This window comes from Branchiostoma belcheri, unplaced genomic scaffold (genome assembly GCF_001625305.1).
Source record: "Branchiostoma belcheri isolate BF01 breed outbred unplaced genomic scaffold, Haploidv18h27 scaffold43, whole genome shotgun sequence".
In the NCBI taxonomy this organism is placed as follows: Eukaryota; Metazoa; Chordata; class Leptocardii; order Amphioxiformes; family Branchiostomatidae; genus Branchiostoma; species Branchiostoma belcheri.
In genome coordinates this window covers 638,920-655,195 of record NW_017804054.1, presented here as the reverse complement: position 1 = coordinate 655,195, position 16,276 = coordinate 638,920, and the positions used below count along the sequence as shown (strand labels likewise).

At 41.1% G+C, this 16,276-nt stretch overlaps 3 protein-coding genes across 4 annotated transcripts; 2 read left to right on the top strand and 1 right to left on the bottom strand.

The window, feature by feature from the left end:
* On the top strand, positions 1-2,219 carry LOC109478207 (cadherin-related family member 1-like). The gene is made up of 8 exons (XM_019779663.1): positions 1-6; positions 149-238; positions 466-552; positions 650-760; positions 923-1,060; positions 1,404-1,482; positions 1,705-1,793; positions 2,109-2,219. Exons 1-8 carry the CDS (start codon positions 1-3, stop codon positions 2,217-2,219), a joined length of 711 nt encoding a protein of 236 aa, XP_019635222.1.
* Positions 2,220-5,036: 2,817 nt separating this feature from the next.
* LOC109478263 lies at positions 5,037-8,770 on the top strand. Its single transcript, XM_019779718.1, has 5 exons — positions 5,037-5,201; positions 5,336-5,581; positions 6,748-6,865; positions 7,196-7,964; positions 8,554-8,770. Exons 1-5 carry the CDS (start codon positions 5,061-5,063, stop codon positions 8,696-8,698), a joined length of 1,419 nt encoding a protein of 472 aa, XP_019635277.1. The 5' UTR covers positions 5,037-5,060; the 3' UTR covers positions 8,699-8,770.
* On the bottom strand, positions 8,731-16,276 carry LOC109478262 (arylsulfatase B-like). Of its 2 annotated transcripts, none has more exons than XM_019779717.1 (14): positions 15,996-16,276; positions 14,006-14,117; positions 13,774-13,825; positions 13,548-13,651; positions 12,949-13,067; positions 12,676-12,740; positions 12,296-12,397; positions 12,070-12,133; positions 11,761-11,858; positions 11,237-11,373; positions 10,985-11,043; positions 10,288-10,405; positions 9,954-10,084; positions 8,731-9,605 (listed from the first exon to the last, which is right to left on the bottom strand). In XM_019779717.1, exons 1-14 carry the CDS (start codon positions 16,099-16,101, stop codon positions 9,433-9,435), a joined length of 1,440 nt encoding a protein of 479 aa, XP_019635276.1. In that variant the 5' UTR covers positions 16,102-16,276; the 3' UTR covers positions 8,731-9,432. The 2 variants fall into 2 exon arrangements, with proteins under 2 accessions (XP_019635276.1, XP_019635275.1); XM_019779716.1 differs by lacking the exon at positions 15,996-16,276 and adding an exon at positions 14,785-15,032.

The window sequence follows — 16,276 nt, the reverse complement described above, 5'->3', positions numbered from 1 at the left end:
ATGAAAGTATGGGATCATACCATGGTGACATGGAAGATTACTAGTATACAATATTGAAAAATATCGTGCAATTTTTGAACTGAAACAGAACGTGATTTGACTTCACTTTATTATTGAGAAACTGATTAGAAATGTTTTATTTTCCAAGGTACAAGAAGACCCAACAATCTTCATAACTGATGCCAATGACAACAGTCCAGTGTTCCAGGGTATTCCTTATGAAGTGGATGTCGATGAGGTGAGTTGAGTTGAACTGTTAGTCTTTGCCCCAACCTCTCTGATGCTATTATAATATAAAAGGGTATAGTATCATTCCGCACTAATTTCATGTAATTTTGTCATTTATAACTGTGATTTTTAGACATCTCTTTTTGCACCCCAGCGGCAGCCTATTTCAGAAGTGAGTTTGATATCTTCTGATGTAGGATTGAAATGTAACTTGGTTCTTGTCCTCGTGTTTTTCAGAATGACATGACCCAAACCAGCATATTCAGAGTGACGGCAACTGATGCAGACCAAGGGATAGGTGGAACTGTGTCCTACTTTCTAGAGGTAAGTGTCTACACAAAAAATCCTGTTAAATTTGGACTTGATTATGCAATGAAACTGTCGTGTTTATGATTCCATTCAATTGTATCTTTCACACCAGGCTGGAGATGAAACAAAGTTTGAGGTTGACAGACCGACAGGAATTGTCAACTTAAAGGAAGAGCTGGACTACGAGTCATCATCTGTTTATCAGCTCCGAATCAGAGCTCAGGTAAGAGTTTTTTTGCCATACAATATTTTGTATAATTGATAATAGTTGAGGGTCCTTTTGACAAATAATATTTGTTACAACATGTACATCCACTTTGCAGTTTGGTACAAATATGAATGCCAAAGCTAATCAGACCCTAATAATCATCGGGCTTTTGTTTAGGATGGAGGAGGCAGCTTAAATGGAAGCCAAGTTTTCCAGAGCAGCACCACTGTCCTGATAGTGAATGTTGTTGATGGGGATGATCAGCCTCCTCTGTTCCTGTATTTCTCAATCCAAGTCGATAAAAACACTCCACTGGTGAGTATTCATTGACATACAGTGTATAAGCTCATTAACTGATGCAGTAATTCAGACAAGCTAGAGTCAAGATATTGGAACATATCTACAAGTTTATGTGTTTAAGGCTGTTTGAAATGTAGGATATTCCAAAAGAATTAATCTTCCAGTTGCATGGAAAATTTAGTTGATGATGTTAAGAAGGGGGTTGAAGACCTGACTCAGTGATAGGTTTATTGTGGATGCTTGTGCATAGTCACATTTTGGGTACCCTATAGTGGGTTAGACGTGTGTTAGATTATTCTTCGTGTCCTTAGACTTAGGTCAAGTTTAAGGTATAATTATGTCCCGTGTTTTCCTCTAGGGTACATCTATCATAACTATCAATGCCAGAGATGGAGACTATGGCATCAATAATCCAATTGTTTATTCCGCTGAAGGAGGTAATCAGCAGCTCTTTTTATAAATGCCCCACCATACTGGCATATTCATTTAGATCTGTTACGATCCCTTCATTGAAGACATGGGTAATCTGTTCATTAAAGTTTCTATAAGGTCATGACAATCCAATGGAAAACTAGTGGCATTTCCAATACTCATCGTTGTAATTTACCTGACTCTCGCTTCGGTTTTCTGACAAATGTATTTGTTATCTTCTACTTCAGATGATGGCACCTTCTCCATTGATTCCACCACTGGAGTGATCAGTCTTGCTAAGACTCTGGACATAGGCGTCTACAGTTTTGATGTGCAGGTAGGGAATATTCTACATGTCTTAAAGTTTTAAATCTTTTAGAAAGGTGCCTACTTTCGAACCTATATCCACGCATATCCTAAGACATGGAGCCTCTAGCATATAGTGCTTGGGTTGAATCATCTCATTTTTCTACCTCCATGGTTGAATTGAGTAAAACAGCCATAACATACCCTTACCATAGGTCTGGCGCGGCACACTGTATTGCATCACTTACGTCGACCTGGCTAACATCAATTATCATTGTACACAATAACTTTATATTAATTCACTATAGATAACATGGAATGCCTTTCATAAATTCCTCCTCTCCAGGCCAGAGAAAACAGCAGTGTTACCAGATCCACCAACACCAGTGTGCGTATCACTGTGGTAGATGTGAATGGCACATCAGCAGGTATGCCCTTGGGAGGTTTGCAGGACTAATGAGTCGTTGATCACAGTTGATAACATTTGTATTGTATCATCCTCCTATTTATTTTCAATGTCGTGTTAAGTGTGTTGAACACATTGGTGTACTTTCATTATAATGAATTGTTAGGAGGTGAAGGTAATATGCCATCTAGGTAAAATGAGTTAACGTCATTTTTTTCATTTGGGGTACCCTAAGACCACTATATTATGATTACTAAGTTCAAAACAGATTTTTCAATGCAGGCCAGCGTCTATTTTCCCCGACGTATGCTACACTTCTTTGGTAGGTCTCAACAACTCCAACTAATTTTGTGCAGTGGCCATAGCATAGGGTATCCGGCAAAACTATTAGTTGACCTTCCACAATTTCCATAATAAGAGTGGTGAGGAGTCACACAATAAAATAGACAATAAACCGCTTTAGCCGCATGTTCTGACTCCATACTTTTACAAAATATTTGTTGATCCTGTCCATACCTGCTTTCAGACCGCGTTGGCATTTCCACTGCTGTGGGAGCTGCAGTTGGAACAACTATACTGGGAATACTTGTGGGTATCCTGGCCACAATCCTTGCACAAAGATACTGTGCAAACCTTAAGCTTTCTAAATGTTCAAAAGGTGGGTATGGGTTTCAAAGACACCCTGGTCTGCCTATATGAAAATAAATGAATACAAATGAATGTATATGCCTAAACTGTGTAAAATAACGTCAAGCACAAAAATTGAAAGTAAAATATCATTCACCATATCAGCCTAAACATGATAAGTCTTTGAAGTGAATTTCTTGTATTTCTAGTTGCTGATGACGATGACAAATACGAGGACGTGTTGGCTGTACGAACAAGTTCTAGGCAAAGCACTGTGGGTGGAAATGAAGTATATGATGTCCCAATGGAGATCACTGCCACTGCACACACCTCTGCAGATCCAGACGACAACTATCAAGATTTAATGCCAACTACTAGTAGCACATATGAGAGTCTGAGAAAACACTAACCGAAGAGTATCAGGAAAGGGTAATTAAGTACTTTACTTTGCAATGAGTGGGAACAATTTTCAATTTAAGGAATATTTGAAAATGAAATAACAGGGCAGAAGTCCTGTTGGTAACTAGAACATACTTACGCTCCCCTGACAACCAACTCAGCTGCTTACAATGTGATTTAAAAGTCATATGAAGAAAAAAAAACTTATAAATAAGTCACTCACTTAACTTGCGATACAATGTTTGACGAAAACCAAAACCAAATCAAACTGGCTTTGGAAAGAGTGAATCTGTGTGGGCAAAATACTTTGTGGTGAATTTACGAGTACTGTGTGTGTCTCAGTGTGTTTAGTTTTGCTACATTAGTTTTGATAACTCTTTGATATAATTATGCAAAAACAGACCTTACCATAATGCCATAGTGGTGGATGGTGAGAATTCAATCCTTACTGCATTTCGTTAAACATGAATTATGCAAATCTAGACCACATACAATGTATGCATAATCGGTTAATGCTAGAATGGTCTTTGTTAAGATAAGAATGTCATTGGACAACCTTTATGTGGATAGAGAAAATGATCAATTGATGTATTAATTTATAAGGATCTTCTTTGCATGATCAATGGGAAAAATATAATACGTCAGTCGTAAAGGTCAACACCTGAAGTGCAAAAGGTGCATGTGTCAAATACTAGTACATGTTCAAAGTTCAAGGTACAAGCTTACCTGATCAAAGATATGTAACCGACAAACGCACTAATAGATACGGATAGATTTTGGCTACAGCTCCCTGCAAAAGGTAAAGTGTTATCTGTATTTCAAATGACACTTTCACAGAACCACAGAATTGTCAGGAACTTACCAGGTACTTTATCTGTACATTGTCTGTACTGTATCTGCGTTTTGTTAAGCTATCGTTGTTTGCATTGACTAACAATCGACCTGTTCTGGATACAACAGAATGTGTACTTGTCGCTGTTTGTACGTTTTGTATGACTCTCCACCAGAATGATTTATCATAACGACGCCCCTTTAAATAGAAGTATGTTGGGGGTCCACAAAGGTTGATTATAATAAAAAGATGCTGGTTGTACATAAAGAGGATCTCGTAAGTTCTCGCACATGTGACCAAGTCTCGCGTGACCTCGTGTGTAGATAATTTGATAATTAGGAAGATCTCTGCCATTTGTTTGTGTCGAGCTCAGAGTAGGGCAGATGTCACCATTGTGTTAAGCAGTAGTGGTCCCTAGTTAATATTTTAGTCCAGTTTGAAGACTTTTGAGCTAGAAGGAACAGGTAGGGTCTAAACCTTCCTACTTTTGTCAAATGTTGTTTATTTCACCAGTTTAGTGGGCATAACGAGAGACCTGAGTAATGAGGTCTTGTCTGCCCAGAGCGGATGGATACATGAGAAAATTAGGTCAAAAGTAGGGTTTGTTTACTGTACAGCTATTGACAGAGTTTGAGCTGGTCAACCACCTGTTTTCTTGCTACTAGTATATCTGGGAGGCAGGCCCTTGTCGATTTCTCTGGTACAGAAGAATTTTTGAGATTGACGTGTGTAAAAGTTCTTTTATGAGGACTTGTTTCAGTCAGTGTATTTAACAATAGTTTTCTATGGCCAAATGTTTGCCCAGTATGAGATTACTACAGATTGCGGGTAAAGACTCTCGCACATGTGACCAACTCTCGCGTGACCTCGTGTGTAGATAATTAGGAAGATCCCGTGGCCAATTCCCATCTATATCATCATCAGCATGCTCACACAATTATTGACATCCTTTTCTTCTGATTACTAGTAGTACAACAGTTGCCTACTAATACTAGTAGTATTTTCAGTGACGGTGATTCTGGCGGTTTTGGCTCATGATGACGGAACAGTTGACCACCGGTACCGGCCTCATGTCGGGAATGACTACGGCGGCGGTTGTCGGGCTTGCTGCGGGCGTCTACTATCTGACGACCCGAACAGGCACCTCGGTCGAAAGTTCGGCACATTGGCCGAAGGTTCGTATCTTCTTTTTCTTTCCCTTTAATAACAAAAAAAAAGAAGTCTACCAAAGCAAAAGTTTAAAGATTTTTTTCTTTCATCCTCAAATCGCATGATTTCTGAAGTTGATTCACGATTTCTTAAAACCTAGGAGAAACAATCCCAGCCTTACACGAGGAGGGTCCAACCGAAGAAGAGAAAGATTCAGTTAGCGCTGAACTCGCTGGACGACTTCGTGCCTCTGGGAAACGTGGAACCAGTGGACGACGTGGTTAGGTTCTTCACAAGCCGCGGGAACGAGTTTTCAGTGTACAGCATCGACTGGGAACAAGAGTCGGTAGTGTTGGTGAGACCAGTGGACGGGACAGATCTTAAAGATCACCCATTCTTTTGCGAGGTGCGTAGAAGCAACCTGATTGAGTTGGCCTTTCTTTGAGTTCGTTAAAGTGTAGCCATGGGGATGACGTTTTGCGACGCGTACTTCAATTGCGCGCCGAGAACCCTCACAGATCACCTTGTAAAGAAAAGACAAAAACAGCGAGCAGATTATTATTGGAATGAGCAGAGCACTTTGGACTAATCTCTCTGGCTGTTCACAGCTTAGAGGTACATATCCAATATTTTGTCAAAAACATCTCTGTTACATAGCGGATCATAATGACCCCCAGCGGGGGTCTTCACACTTCGTTAAAAATGGAAAAATCTCAGGATTTATTCCAAAGATCTCAATATTTTAGACGAAATCTTGAGATCTTATGAGACAATCTTGAGATTTTTTCAATGACAATCTCGAGATGCTTTAAAAATCTCAAGATTACTTTATAAATCATGAGATCTTTAAAAAAATCTTGACTATTTTTTAAAGCATCTCGAGATGATATGGAAAAATCTCAAGATGGTTTAAAAATATCTTGAAAGATCTTGAGACCTTTCGTTTTCATCTTAAGATTTTCTTAAAGATCTTGAGATTGTCTCATAAGATCTCAAGATTTCGTCTAAAATATTGAGATCTTTGGAATAAATCCTGAGATTTTTCCATTTTTAACGAAGCGTGAAGACTCCCGCTGGGGGTTATTATGATCCGCTATGTAACAGAGATGTTTTTGACAAAATATTGGATATGTACCTCTAAGCTGTGAACAGCCAGAGAGATTAGTCCAAAGTGCTCTGCTCATTCCAATAATAATCTGCTCGCTGTTCAAAACAAAACTAGAAAGGTAACATTTACAAAGCAAATGCATAATGTTTACCTTCGCATATGGTCTGCTCTGTTAATTCTTACTCAAACACATTCAGATATAAGGTGACAAGAGTCTAAATCCTCCTGCTATAAAATTGCAACATGATGTAACCCAACACTAGTTACCATGGCGACAGACGCCTGGTTCAGGTCATTGACCTTATTTGTTTGGAGAAGAGGAAGAAGAAACAGAGCAAACCAATGTTTTCCTTCGGAAAACAAAACAAAACAAAACAAAACAAAACAAAACAAAACAAAACAAAACAAAACAAAACAAAACAAAACAAAACAAAACAAAACAAAACATTATTCTTTCCTCACAGGCTCAAAGAAGGAATGCAGCTGAGATCCTTTCTATTCCGTTTTCACGTCTCCAAGATGTTGCAGATGTCATTCATCCCAAGGTTGCGCATGTGCAGAACGTCTTTGTCTATATGACGGGTGAGATTGCAGTCCATTTTTGTCAAAGATGAATAAAGACAAACGATGTTGTAATCGCAGTTATCGCAATCATTACTTTTTTATTTGAGTTGAATGAACTTGTCCTTGTACTTGATTATGCATGTACTAGGTCTTTTCAGCATTGTGAGTGGCCTGCGTCAAAGTCATTCCTCTGTCTGCACAGCGTCCTGTGCCATATACTTGGCGGTCGATAGTGGGCGATTGTCTTTACGTTGAGTTGAATAAATAATGATAACAAATGAGATGGACATCTAAGAAAACCGGCCTGATTATTCAAATAGAGCAGAAAACATGAGTTTTTCCCCACAGGAAGATGCGGCTCCACCCTTCTTGCTCGAGCAATTGACGCCACTTCAGTTGCTCAAGCGGCCAACGAGCCCGAGCCATTTTCCACCATCAGCATGGCAGCGAACCGGTCCAGACGTTCCAGACAGAAGAAAGATTTCTTTCTCAAGTCGACCGCGGTGTTAGATGAAGACAAAACGGTGCAGCTCTTAAGAAACGCCGTTACCCTGCTGAATTATCACCTAGTGATGACAGATCCTCTTCGCCGGGATGTCATCATGTACAAGCTCAAAGTTGACGTCCTCCTGATCGGCGATCTGATGTACCGGGCCTTCCCGTATGCGAAAAACATTTTCCTCTACAGAAACGGGATGGAGTGCCTAGAGTCATGGGCGAAATTGTGGCTTCGAAGCAAAGCTGTATATTCCCTCGTTCGGGCATCAGTACGGCTCGGCTTGTGGAGGTGGGCACCAATGGTACCCGAACACTTCCGATGTTTCGGAGACGACGCAAAATTCACCGATCAGGCCGATGGAAGTAGCACATTTTACACAGTGGCCCTGTGGGTTGGCGCGATGCAGCGTGCTCTGGAGTTACAGAAGCTCCACCCAGAGTACTTCTTCCATTGCCTGGTTTACTACGGCGCCTTGGCGAGAGGAAGAGAGATGTCACTGTGTCTGCTGCTGAAGAGGCTTGGGCTGAAGTGGAATCCTGAGGAACATGAAGAAGAAGCGGAGAAGATGAGGGAGTTGTTCCTTAAGGACAGCCAGGCAGGGACATTTCTGTCTGCCAGGTAAGTCTGTGTGTCTGTGTCATCATTTGTAGAGATGTAAAATTTTCTTTTCTTGTTTTTTTTTAGTTTTTTCATTACAAAATGGAGGGGAAGGCAAGATATAACCCCTATTGTAAAGTTTAGATTTTACACTAAGCAATCAGCAATGCCATGTAGATTTATTTTGAAAACACAGTGAATTGTCTTAAGTACAGTTTTGATAGGTTTTGAAAAGCCCCATGGTCTATAATGTCTGATATCTTGCCACTCCTGGCAAGGAACAAATTCAACACCAAACCTTGTAGTAGGGACCTGCCGCTAAATCCTAGTACTATAGTGGTACAGCGTATTTGGCTTAACTCCTGTTTTTTTACTATCTTATATAATTATGTTAGATAAATAGATGAACAGCATAGGTCCACATTCCTCTCCTAACATGAAATATCTAAAAACGATTTGTTTCCATGTCCATTTTCACGTCCGCTTTGTAGTGTTTTCTACATTATCCTATCAATAGAAATATGGCCATTTTGTCTTTGAACCTGGTTATTCAGCCATGTCCATGACGTTATGGGTTCAACAGTACTACACCTCCCTGTTCACTGTACAGAACCAGGAAACCTGGTGAGAAGTGGACGAAACCGTCTTCAGCCAGCTGGCTAGGAGACTGGGACAGAGACTACATGTCTAGAGTCTGTGGGGCCACTGGGAACATCCCGGGTCCTGACTTCATCTTTCCTGACACCATGTTGTGAAGAAATCCACATTTCAAACACTTAGTACTTATGCTTAAGTTTATTCAACACAAAGGGTACATGAGGATCAAACATGTTGCACATGGCTGCCATCTGCACAAGGTGATATCCACCAAAGAACTCTCAGAAACAATGACAGTCTAGTATAGTGCAGGAGTCAGCGGGACACAAGAATAGTACCATAACTCTAGATCTAAAGTGTATGCTTACTGAATGAGGTGTAACTACCTGCGAGTTCAAATGAATGTTTTATGAATACAATGTTTTTTATTGTCTATAACACCAACCTTTAACAAATTATTGCTGGATTTTTTGGTGGTAGCTCTTATGCTCGGAAAGAAGTTAAGTAAGTTTGGGCCTTCTAGGTCTTCTAGCAATTTGTTTTGTCAAAATCATTGAAAGAAGATGGGGTTGATGGATCATTATGATTTTTGGTATGTAGGTATTGCTTGACCTAATTTGGCAAAATCTATTTTCAACAATCTTTATTCAATAATCGATTAATAGAGTCCTCAGAAAATATAAACAACGGCAAGTTAAACAACATCTTTACAAACCAACAGCATATTCATACTAAATAATCACAAATTCACAATCATTTACAATATTTGTCATATTCAACTTTGATGACAGAAAGGATAAGAATATGAATGAAATATCTAGCCTTGGTGTTAGCGTTAGTTAGACAAACCAGTTGCCCTATAAAGCACTGCCTGGGGAATCAGCCCTGTTGCTTAGCACCAGCCTGGGGACCACACCCCTCCCCAGTTCTTGGGGTCAGATTTGGGGTCAGCCTTTGGGTTGATGGCAGGCACCAGGGTCTTCCTGTAACCATCCAGCTTAGCCCGCATCTCCTTCAGCTTGTCAGGCATGGTGTCCGCCAAGTTGTGGTGTTCTGTGGGGTCATCTGAGTGACGGAACAGTCAGAGATTAGTTCTACTTACACCTGAGGTGGCAAGGTGATCTAGAAACAAAAGATTCTAGGTTTGAATCCCGACAACGCTCTACCCTAAATTTGAGAGCCGGCTACGTATTACGCTACAGTAGTGATGACGCTTTATGATAAATTCCAAGTGGCTACAACGCAATACTTAGAATTAAAACACGAATTTCGCTCTACGCAAAATTGGCAATTATGCTCTACATTGAATTAGAGCAGTTTATCTATGCTCTACGTTGAATTAAAATGGCCGATTACGCTCTATGGAAAAGAGCATGCTGGTTATGGAAAACAAACAAACAGGGATTGTGGTACCTTTCAGATTGAACAGCCATGTGCCGCTGATGGGATCCTTGTTGTCGGGCCGGCTGCCAGTCATGTTTGGGGGTGGGTACCATCCATCTGGTAGCCCAGCAAACCCTTCAATCAACTTGTAATCTCCAACCCTATCAATAGCAATGTCATGCCTTAAAACCACAGTTAGACCATTAGGCCCTATCAATTTTAATTGTAGGTTCTTCAACATTTTCATAAAAAAATTTTGCAAGAGGAGTCATAACAGCAACAGAAGGCTGGGATGAAAACAACCCAAAGAAAGTTTTAAAAGTTTAAATCTAAAATGGACTTTAAAGCTTTGGTCAGCCGTTACCTGATGGCACCTTGGATTGTAGGGAAGATGTTGTCAATGTTGTAGACAAACTCAGTACGGGGGGAGGGCTTGCCAGACACGATGGTGTCCAGTTGACTCACACCATCTATGCCCGGATCTGAGGAAATAACAAAATCTAATTATTGTTTTATTGCAAATTCATGCATGGGCTTAGTTCTTAGTTACATCCTGGTACAGAAGTGTTTGGATGCCTGAGTTGTGGGTTTGTCTCTCTATCTGTTTTAACTGCTTTTTTTGCAAGGTGGGTGGGAAGTGATTTTGGCAGATGATTGACAGGAAGTTTAAGTCTGTAAGTGACCTAGCATGTGTGAGGGGGAGTAAGAAGGTCACAAAAACTCAAAATTATATTGTTATAGTTCCTGCAAGTCTGAAATATTGGATTTGTTGCATTTATGTTAATTATGTTTACCGAAGGAAAACATATTGTTTTTAGTCAATTTCCTCTTCTCCAAACACTATCCTCTGACCTGGCCAATCACATGATTTGTTTACGTCTGTCACCATAGTAATTGGTGTTGGGTTACATAATGTTGCAAACTTCATGGTCTTCTCTGCTCCTGTCACCATATACTAGTAGTACATGTATGTGAATGTGTTTGAGTAAGAATTAACAGAGCAGACCGATCCGAAGGTAAACATTATGCATTTGCTACGCAAATGTTACTTTTCTAGTTACCTGCAGTTCCACCTGCGGCTGCCAGGATTGTTGGGAACCAGTCGACAGCATGGATCATCCTGGGGAAGATTGAAGGAAATAACGTCTGGGTTTATGTCCTTATATTACATATTTTAATACATTTCAATACATTTTAATACATTTCAGTCAAAATCACTTTCTACAGTCATCTTGTTATATAGCTCTATGCACTCATACATTATAATCCATGTGGGTCATTAAAACTAAAAAGGTCCTTGATGTCAAACTCACTCATTGTTGGTGTAGCCAGTTTTCTGTAGCATCTTGCCGTGTGCAAAGGCCACACCTCTGGTACCCCCCTCCCATAGGGTGGTCTTCCCACCACGCAGGGGGTAGTTGTTGCCGCTTTGGATAATCATGCCACCATTCTGAAGGACACAAGGAAGGGATGTCATTCCCTCAACTACTCATTCATTCTCTCACTTACTAGCTCACAGACACACACTCCATCATATCCAACCCTCACATTCACTCTCACCCAAAATTACACTCACATATCCAACTCACTCACTCACTCACTCACTCACTCACTCACTCACTCACTCACTCACTCACTCACTCACTCACTCACTCACTCACTCACTCACTCACCCACCCACCCACCCACTCACTCACTCACTCACTCACTCACTCACTCACTCACTCACTCACTCACTCACTCACTCACTCACTCACTCACTCACTCACTCACTCACTCAGACACCCACCCACCCACTTCCTCATCTTAAATTAAATTACCCAAGAAGATTCCTCACATCAGTGGTGAAGATGACAAGAGTGTTGTCCCACAGCCCCATTTTCTTCATCGCCATGGTAACGTTACCGACAGCCTCATCCAAGGCACTCACCATCCCTGGGAAGACAAAAACAGTGTGTGGGTGGTTACCGAGTCTGTGTGAGTGGGATATTAACAGTTTATATAGGTAAACTTTACAATATCAGTTTGAAAGTTTTTGAACACACCATTACAATTCATACAATTCAGACGTTTTCATGTACAGAAGTCAGGTTGAATACTCAAAGCTTGAAAATCACATGGAAATCATGATAATGTTATCCCATACCCAGTAGCTTTCTTCTGTTTTCATCCTGCACATTTATGTACATGTCCTCAAACCTTTTAGGAACCTGGGGACAACAAAAATAGAAACAAAAAAACCAACTCTGGTACTAGAAGAAAATCAGACAAAATATGATAATCTAAAGGGAAAGCAGCCTACAGGCTGATTTGAGTTGAATAGATATCACAAACAGACAAAGGTTTAATTGGCAATGTTCCTCCCTGTGTACCTCTAGTGGTGCGTGGACATTCTGGAAGGGCAGGTACAGGAACAGTGGAATGTTTTGGTCATGTTTGTTTACGATGTCCACAGCGCGCCCAGAAAACAGATACTGCAAAACAAAACAAAAAAACAATTAAAAGGTGAGCTAAACTGATTGTTACCTCCTGTGAGATTTAGAATTGAACTTAAGTTTCTTGGCAGCTTTTAATTTGATCCTTACCTTAAGTAGAATCTGTTTTTTTATGTAACTTTGTATGGTGCAGATAATTTTCATGTTAGCTTCAATTGTAAAGGACTATGCTGAAAAAATACTTTGAGCTCTGTTATAATAGAGAAGCTTCTTGGTTTGACAGAAAACAAGTAAGCTGAGCAAGATCTAGTACTCACAGCACTGTACGTCCCATTCTGGTCTGTCACAGGATCTTTGTTGTCATGAAAATCAATTCCGCCCTCTATTTGTTGCAAAAACAATGTATGTTGTATTAGATGCATTTTTCAACAACTTGCATAATGGCTAAAACTTTGTGACAGAAGATGTATAGGGGTTAGTTGTTAATCCTAGAGAGAGATGTCTATGAAAGCTACATTAAGTATCTGATTAGCACTCGATGCACATAAACAGTTGATGATGATTGATTAAATGATTAATTAGATTCTTACCTTTGTTGTTGGATCGGAAGTGAGTGTAGTAGTCTTCTGCTCCACAGTAGTAGCCATAGTAAGAGTCGAACCCGCGGTAGGTCGGGGTGTACTTCCAGTTGCAAAAGCCAAGATGCCATCTGAACAAAAAAACAACAACAGTATTTTAATTCAGCTCTGATCCTAGACAAGTACAAGTGAAATGGAAGAACTAAAAAAGGACCAAGGAATGAACTAACACAGAGGAGGGCCTGCATGGGGGAGTAGTGATTACGAATTACGCAAAATTTTCACCGCCGATTACGGATTACGTTTTTAGTCTCAGAGCTGATTACAACTTTATGTTTTGTGGCTAATGTACTGATTACGAATTACATTGATTTTTTGGGAGGCTGCCTACGGATTATGCAGGCTAAAAAGGTCTGATTACGCGATACGGAAATGGGCATGCAGGCCCTCACAGAGGATAAGGACTGAATTGTGGGGATGTGAAGTCAGTGCATGATGTGTATAATAGAAAAGGTCAGACAACTTTTCCACCGCCTGATCTGACTAGACTGCCTTTTCTGCCAACCCAAGATTAATTTCTACAACCCAAACACCTTCAGTTGCAGACTTACTTGCCCACCATGTGAGTGGAGTACCCTAACTCCTTCAGCTTCTGGGGCAGGAAGGTGAAGTTGGACGGAATAGCCGAGGGTGTGTCTGGTCTGAATACTAAATGCTTAAAATATGCAAGAAACAAACTTTAAAATCATTTTGTCATGTTCAACTTCTTTCAAGACATGTATCTAAGATTGATAATGAATTAAAAGCAAACAATGTTAACATGGTAACACACTGTACCTGTGATCCCACATGATAAGGGAAGTACCCAGTCATGAATGCTGTCCTGGACCTGAAGGATCAGAAATGTCATAAATGCAATGTCAGCTCTTCATGTTTCAAATTCTCTAATTAATATAGTGGTAGATAGTATACATGACCAAATGTGAAGAGTCTCAGTCAATCATGCACACGTTTTCTTTTACTGTCTTAACAAATTCATATTATCTTATAAGTTTTTGATGATACTGACGGCGTGCAGACGTAGTTGACATAAGACTGGTTGAAGATGACTCCTTTGTGAGCCAGCTGGTCCAGAACAGGTGTCTTGACGTCAGGGTTGTGCCAGCCGACATCATTCCAACCTGGAAACACAGGAGAAAGGGGGGGAGGGGGTAAGGACGGGTGACACGTGACAGTGTTATCCAATCAGATCACTCAGGTTTTAGAAATTGACCATAAGGAGGGCTGTTTGAACCCTGTACAATCTGCTTATTTTCTAAGGAAATGGTATCGTTTAAAAGACCAGATTTTCACCAAGCTGGAACAGAGACCTAGTTTCGTCGCTGGAGGGAGATTGCAGTTTTCAGGTACATCTTGAATCCCCGATATTCACATTTAGTGTATTGTGGGTGACTTTCTGCTTGCTTAATGCGCACTTTGCCAATGTAGTGGTTTTGTGGTGTTTTCAGGAATCTAGTTTTGACAATTTTCCCTGTGAATGAGTGAGGAATTCAGATGAAGCAAGGTAGATCTTTCTTTCCTCCTCTCTCTCTGTCTTTCTTTTTCTTTCTTTCTTCTGTTATCTTCTTTCTGTCTGTCTTTCTTTCCTTCATTCTTTTGCTAGAATTATTAATATTGCACATTTCTTGCGTGTAAACAAATTGTGTACACATACTAAGTAGAATGGTAGGTACCGGTAAAACATTATTAACTCGGCAAACTCCCCTATTTGGCCAAATCTCACAGTGGCCACATCTACCATTTTTCAGCAACCCGTTTAGGGTCTCCTAGAGGCCGTGTTGCCCTTACCGAGATCGTCTGCCACAATGAACACGATGTGCGGTTTGGTGTTGTTGTGACTTCCGGGTTGTGGGTGACCAGAAGCCGCCAGCTGCAACAGCGACAACAACAACAGCACGTTTCCGAGCAGTTTGATCGGCTCCATCTCCTTGGGCCGTCTAATTTCTTGTACGTTTGTTGACTTGAGGACCACTGTTTTTTGTATTTCTCCTCAAACTCGAGGGGGGGTAATTTTGCACCAGAAATTTTGTCCCTCCGCCGAGTCCATATCATATGCGCAGAGGGGCTGAATGTCGACAGAACATTACAATACGAGCAAATGAACGCAAATTAATCTAGAATTTAACTCCTTTGTAAGTATTAACTTTATTAAAATCCATCCTCATCGATGTGTGATATTCGATAGCTTTGTGCTATGTCTGTGAAGAAAGAAAGACAGTGGCAACCCCCTCTATACGTAATAGATTCGCCCACGCCATTACCAGCTTGTCAAAGGTCAACGTTCTGTAGTTCATGAAAACAGTCAAATGTTTTGATGAAATTCCCCGGTCTATGGCCGGGACAATTCCAACTGGAAATTGGCGATGAAGACGAACGAGAACAACCCCGTCAGGCGGTCCACATTAGCCAGGTTTGCCACGAACATGTTTTACACGGGTTTGGACAGGTGATGGTATTTCAGCACTAAGGACAAAACCAAAACGTTCACGAGGAGAGCGAGTATCCCGACATCGCGGAGCGGAGGCTCGCCCGACTTTCCTGTTCTCGTCCAGAAACGGAGTGTGGAGATGTGAGCACGCATCTACTACCAGGTATCCAGGTATGCCTACCAGTACCTGCCTACGTGCACAGGCCAGGATCTGGCCCCTTGCTTCCTCTCGTCTGGTTTCTCCAGCCAGCTCTAGCCAAGGCCATTGTCTCAGCTTCCCTTAGGGTGAGCCCTGCGTCTGTTTGTATCTGGTCTTTCTACCTCTTGGGTGGTCTTTCCCGGGGTTTGGATTTTCTTAAACTCCTGGTGGTATGCCTTATTTAGATGTTTGCCGGTCTTCTCATGTAATGCTCAGGTCAAAATTACACGGGTGTCCGTACGAGGTGTAGCCCCCGGAAGGGCTCTGAAGTCGGGAGGGTACCGCCACCGGCTTTCGATTCGTGGTGAAAAAACAAGATTCCTACACTTTCATTTACAGACCTAACGATAGTGTTAGTAATACTGTCCTTACCCAGGTCGTCGGCCACGATAAAGACGATGTGTGGCTTGGTCGTGTTCTTTCCGGGTTGTGCAGAGCCCACGGCCAGGGCCCCCATAAGCAGAACCACACGCAGCATGTTGGCTTCTAGTGTCAGTTTGGTGGCGTTCAGCACGGACTCTTTATATAGAGATGCTATATCGACAATCTAGAGCGACGACCTAAAACAAATGTCAGCTACTAACAATCACACCTCAGCCACATGTGAGAGAGTAGGTGGTTGTGCGCTCGGGCATTTCTAGGGAGTGGGGGTC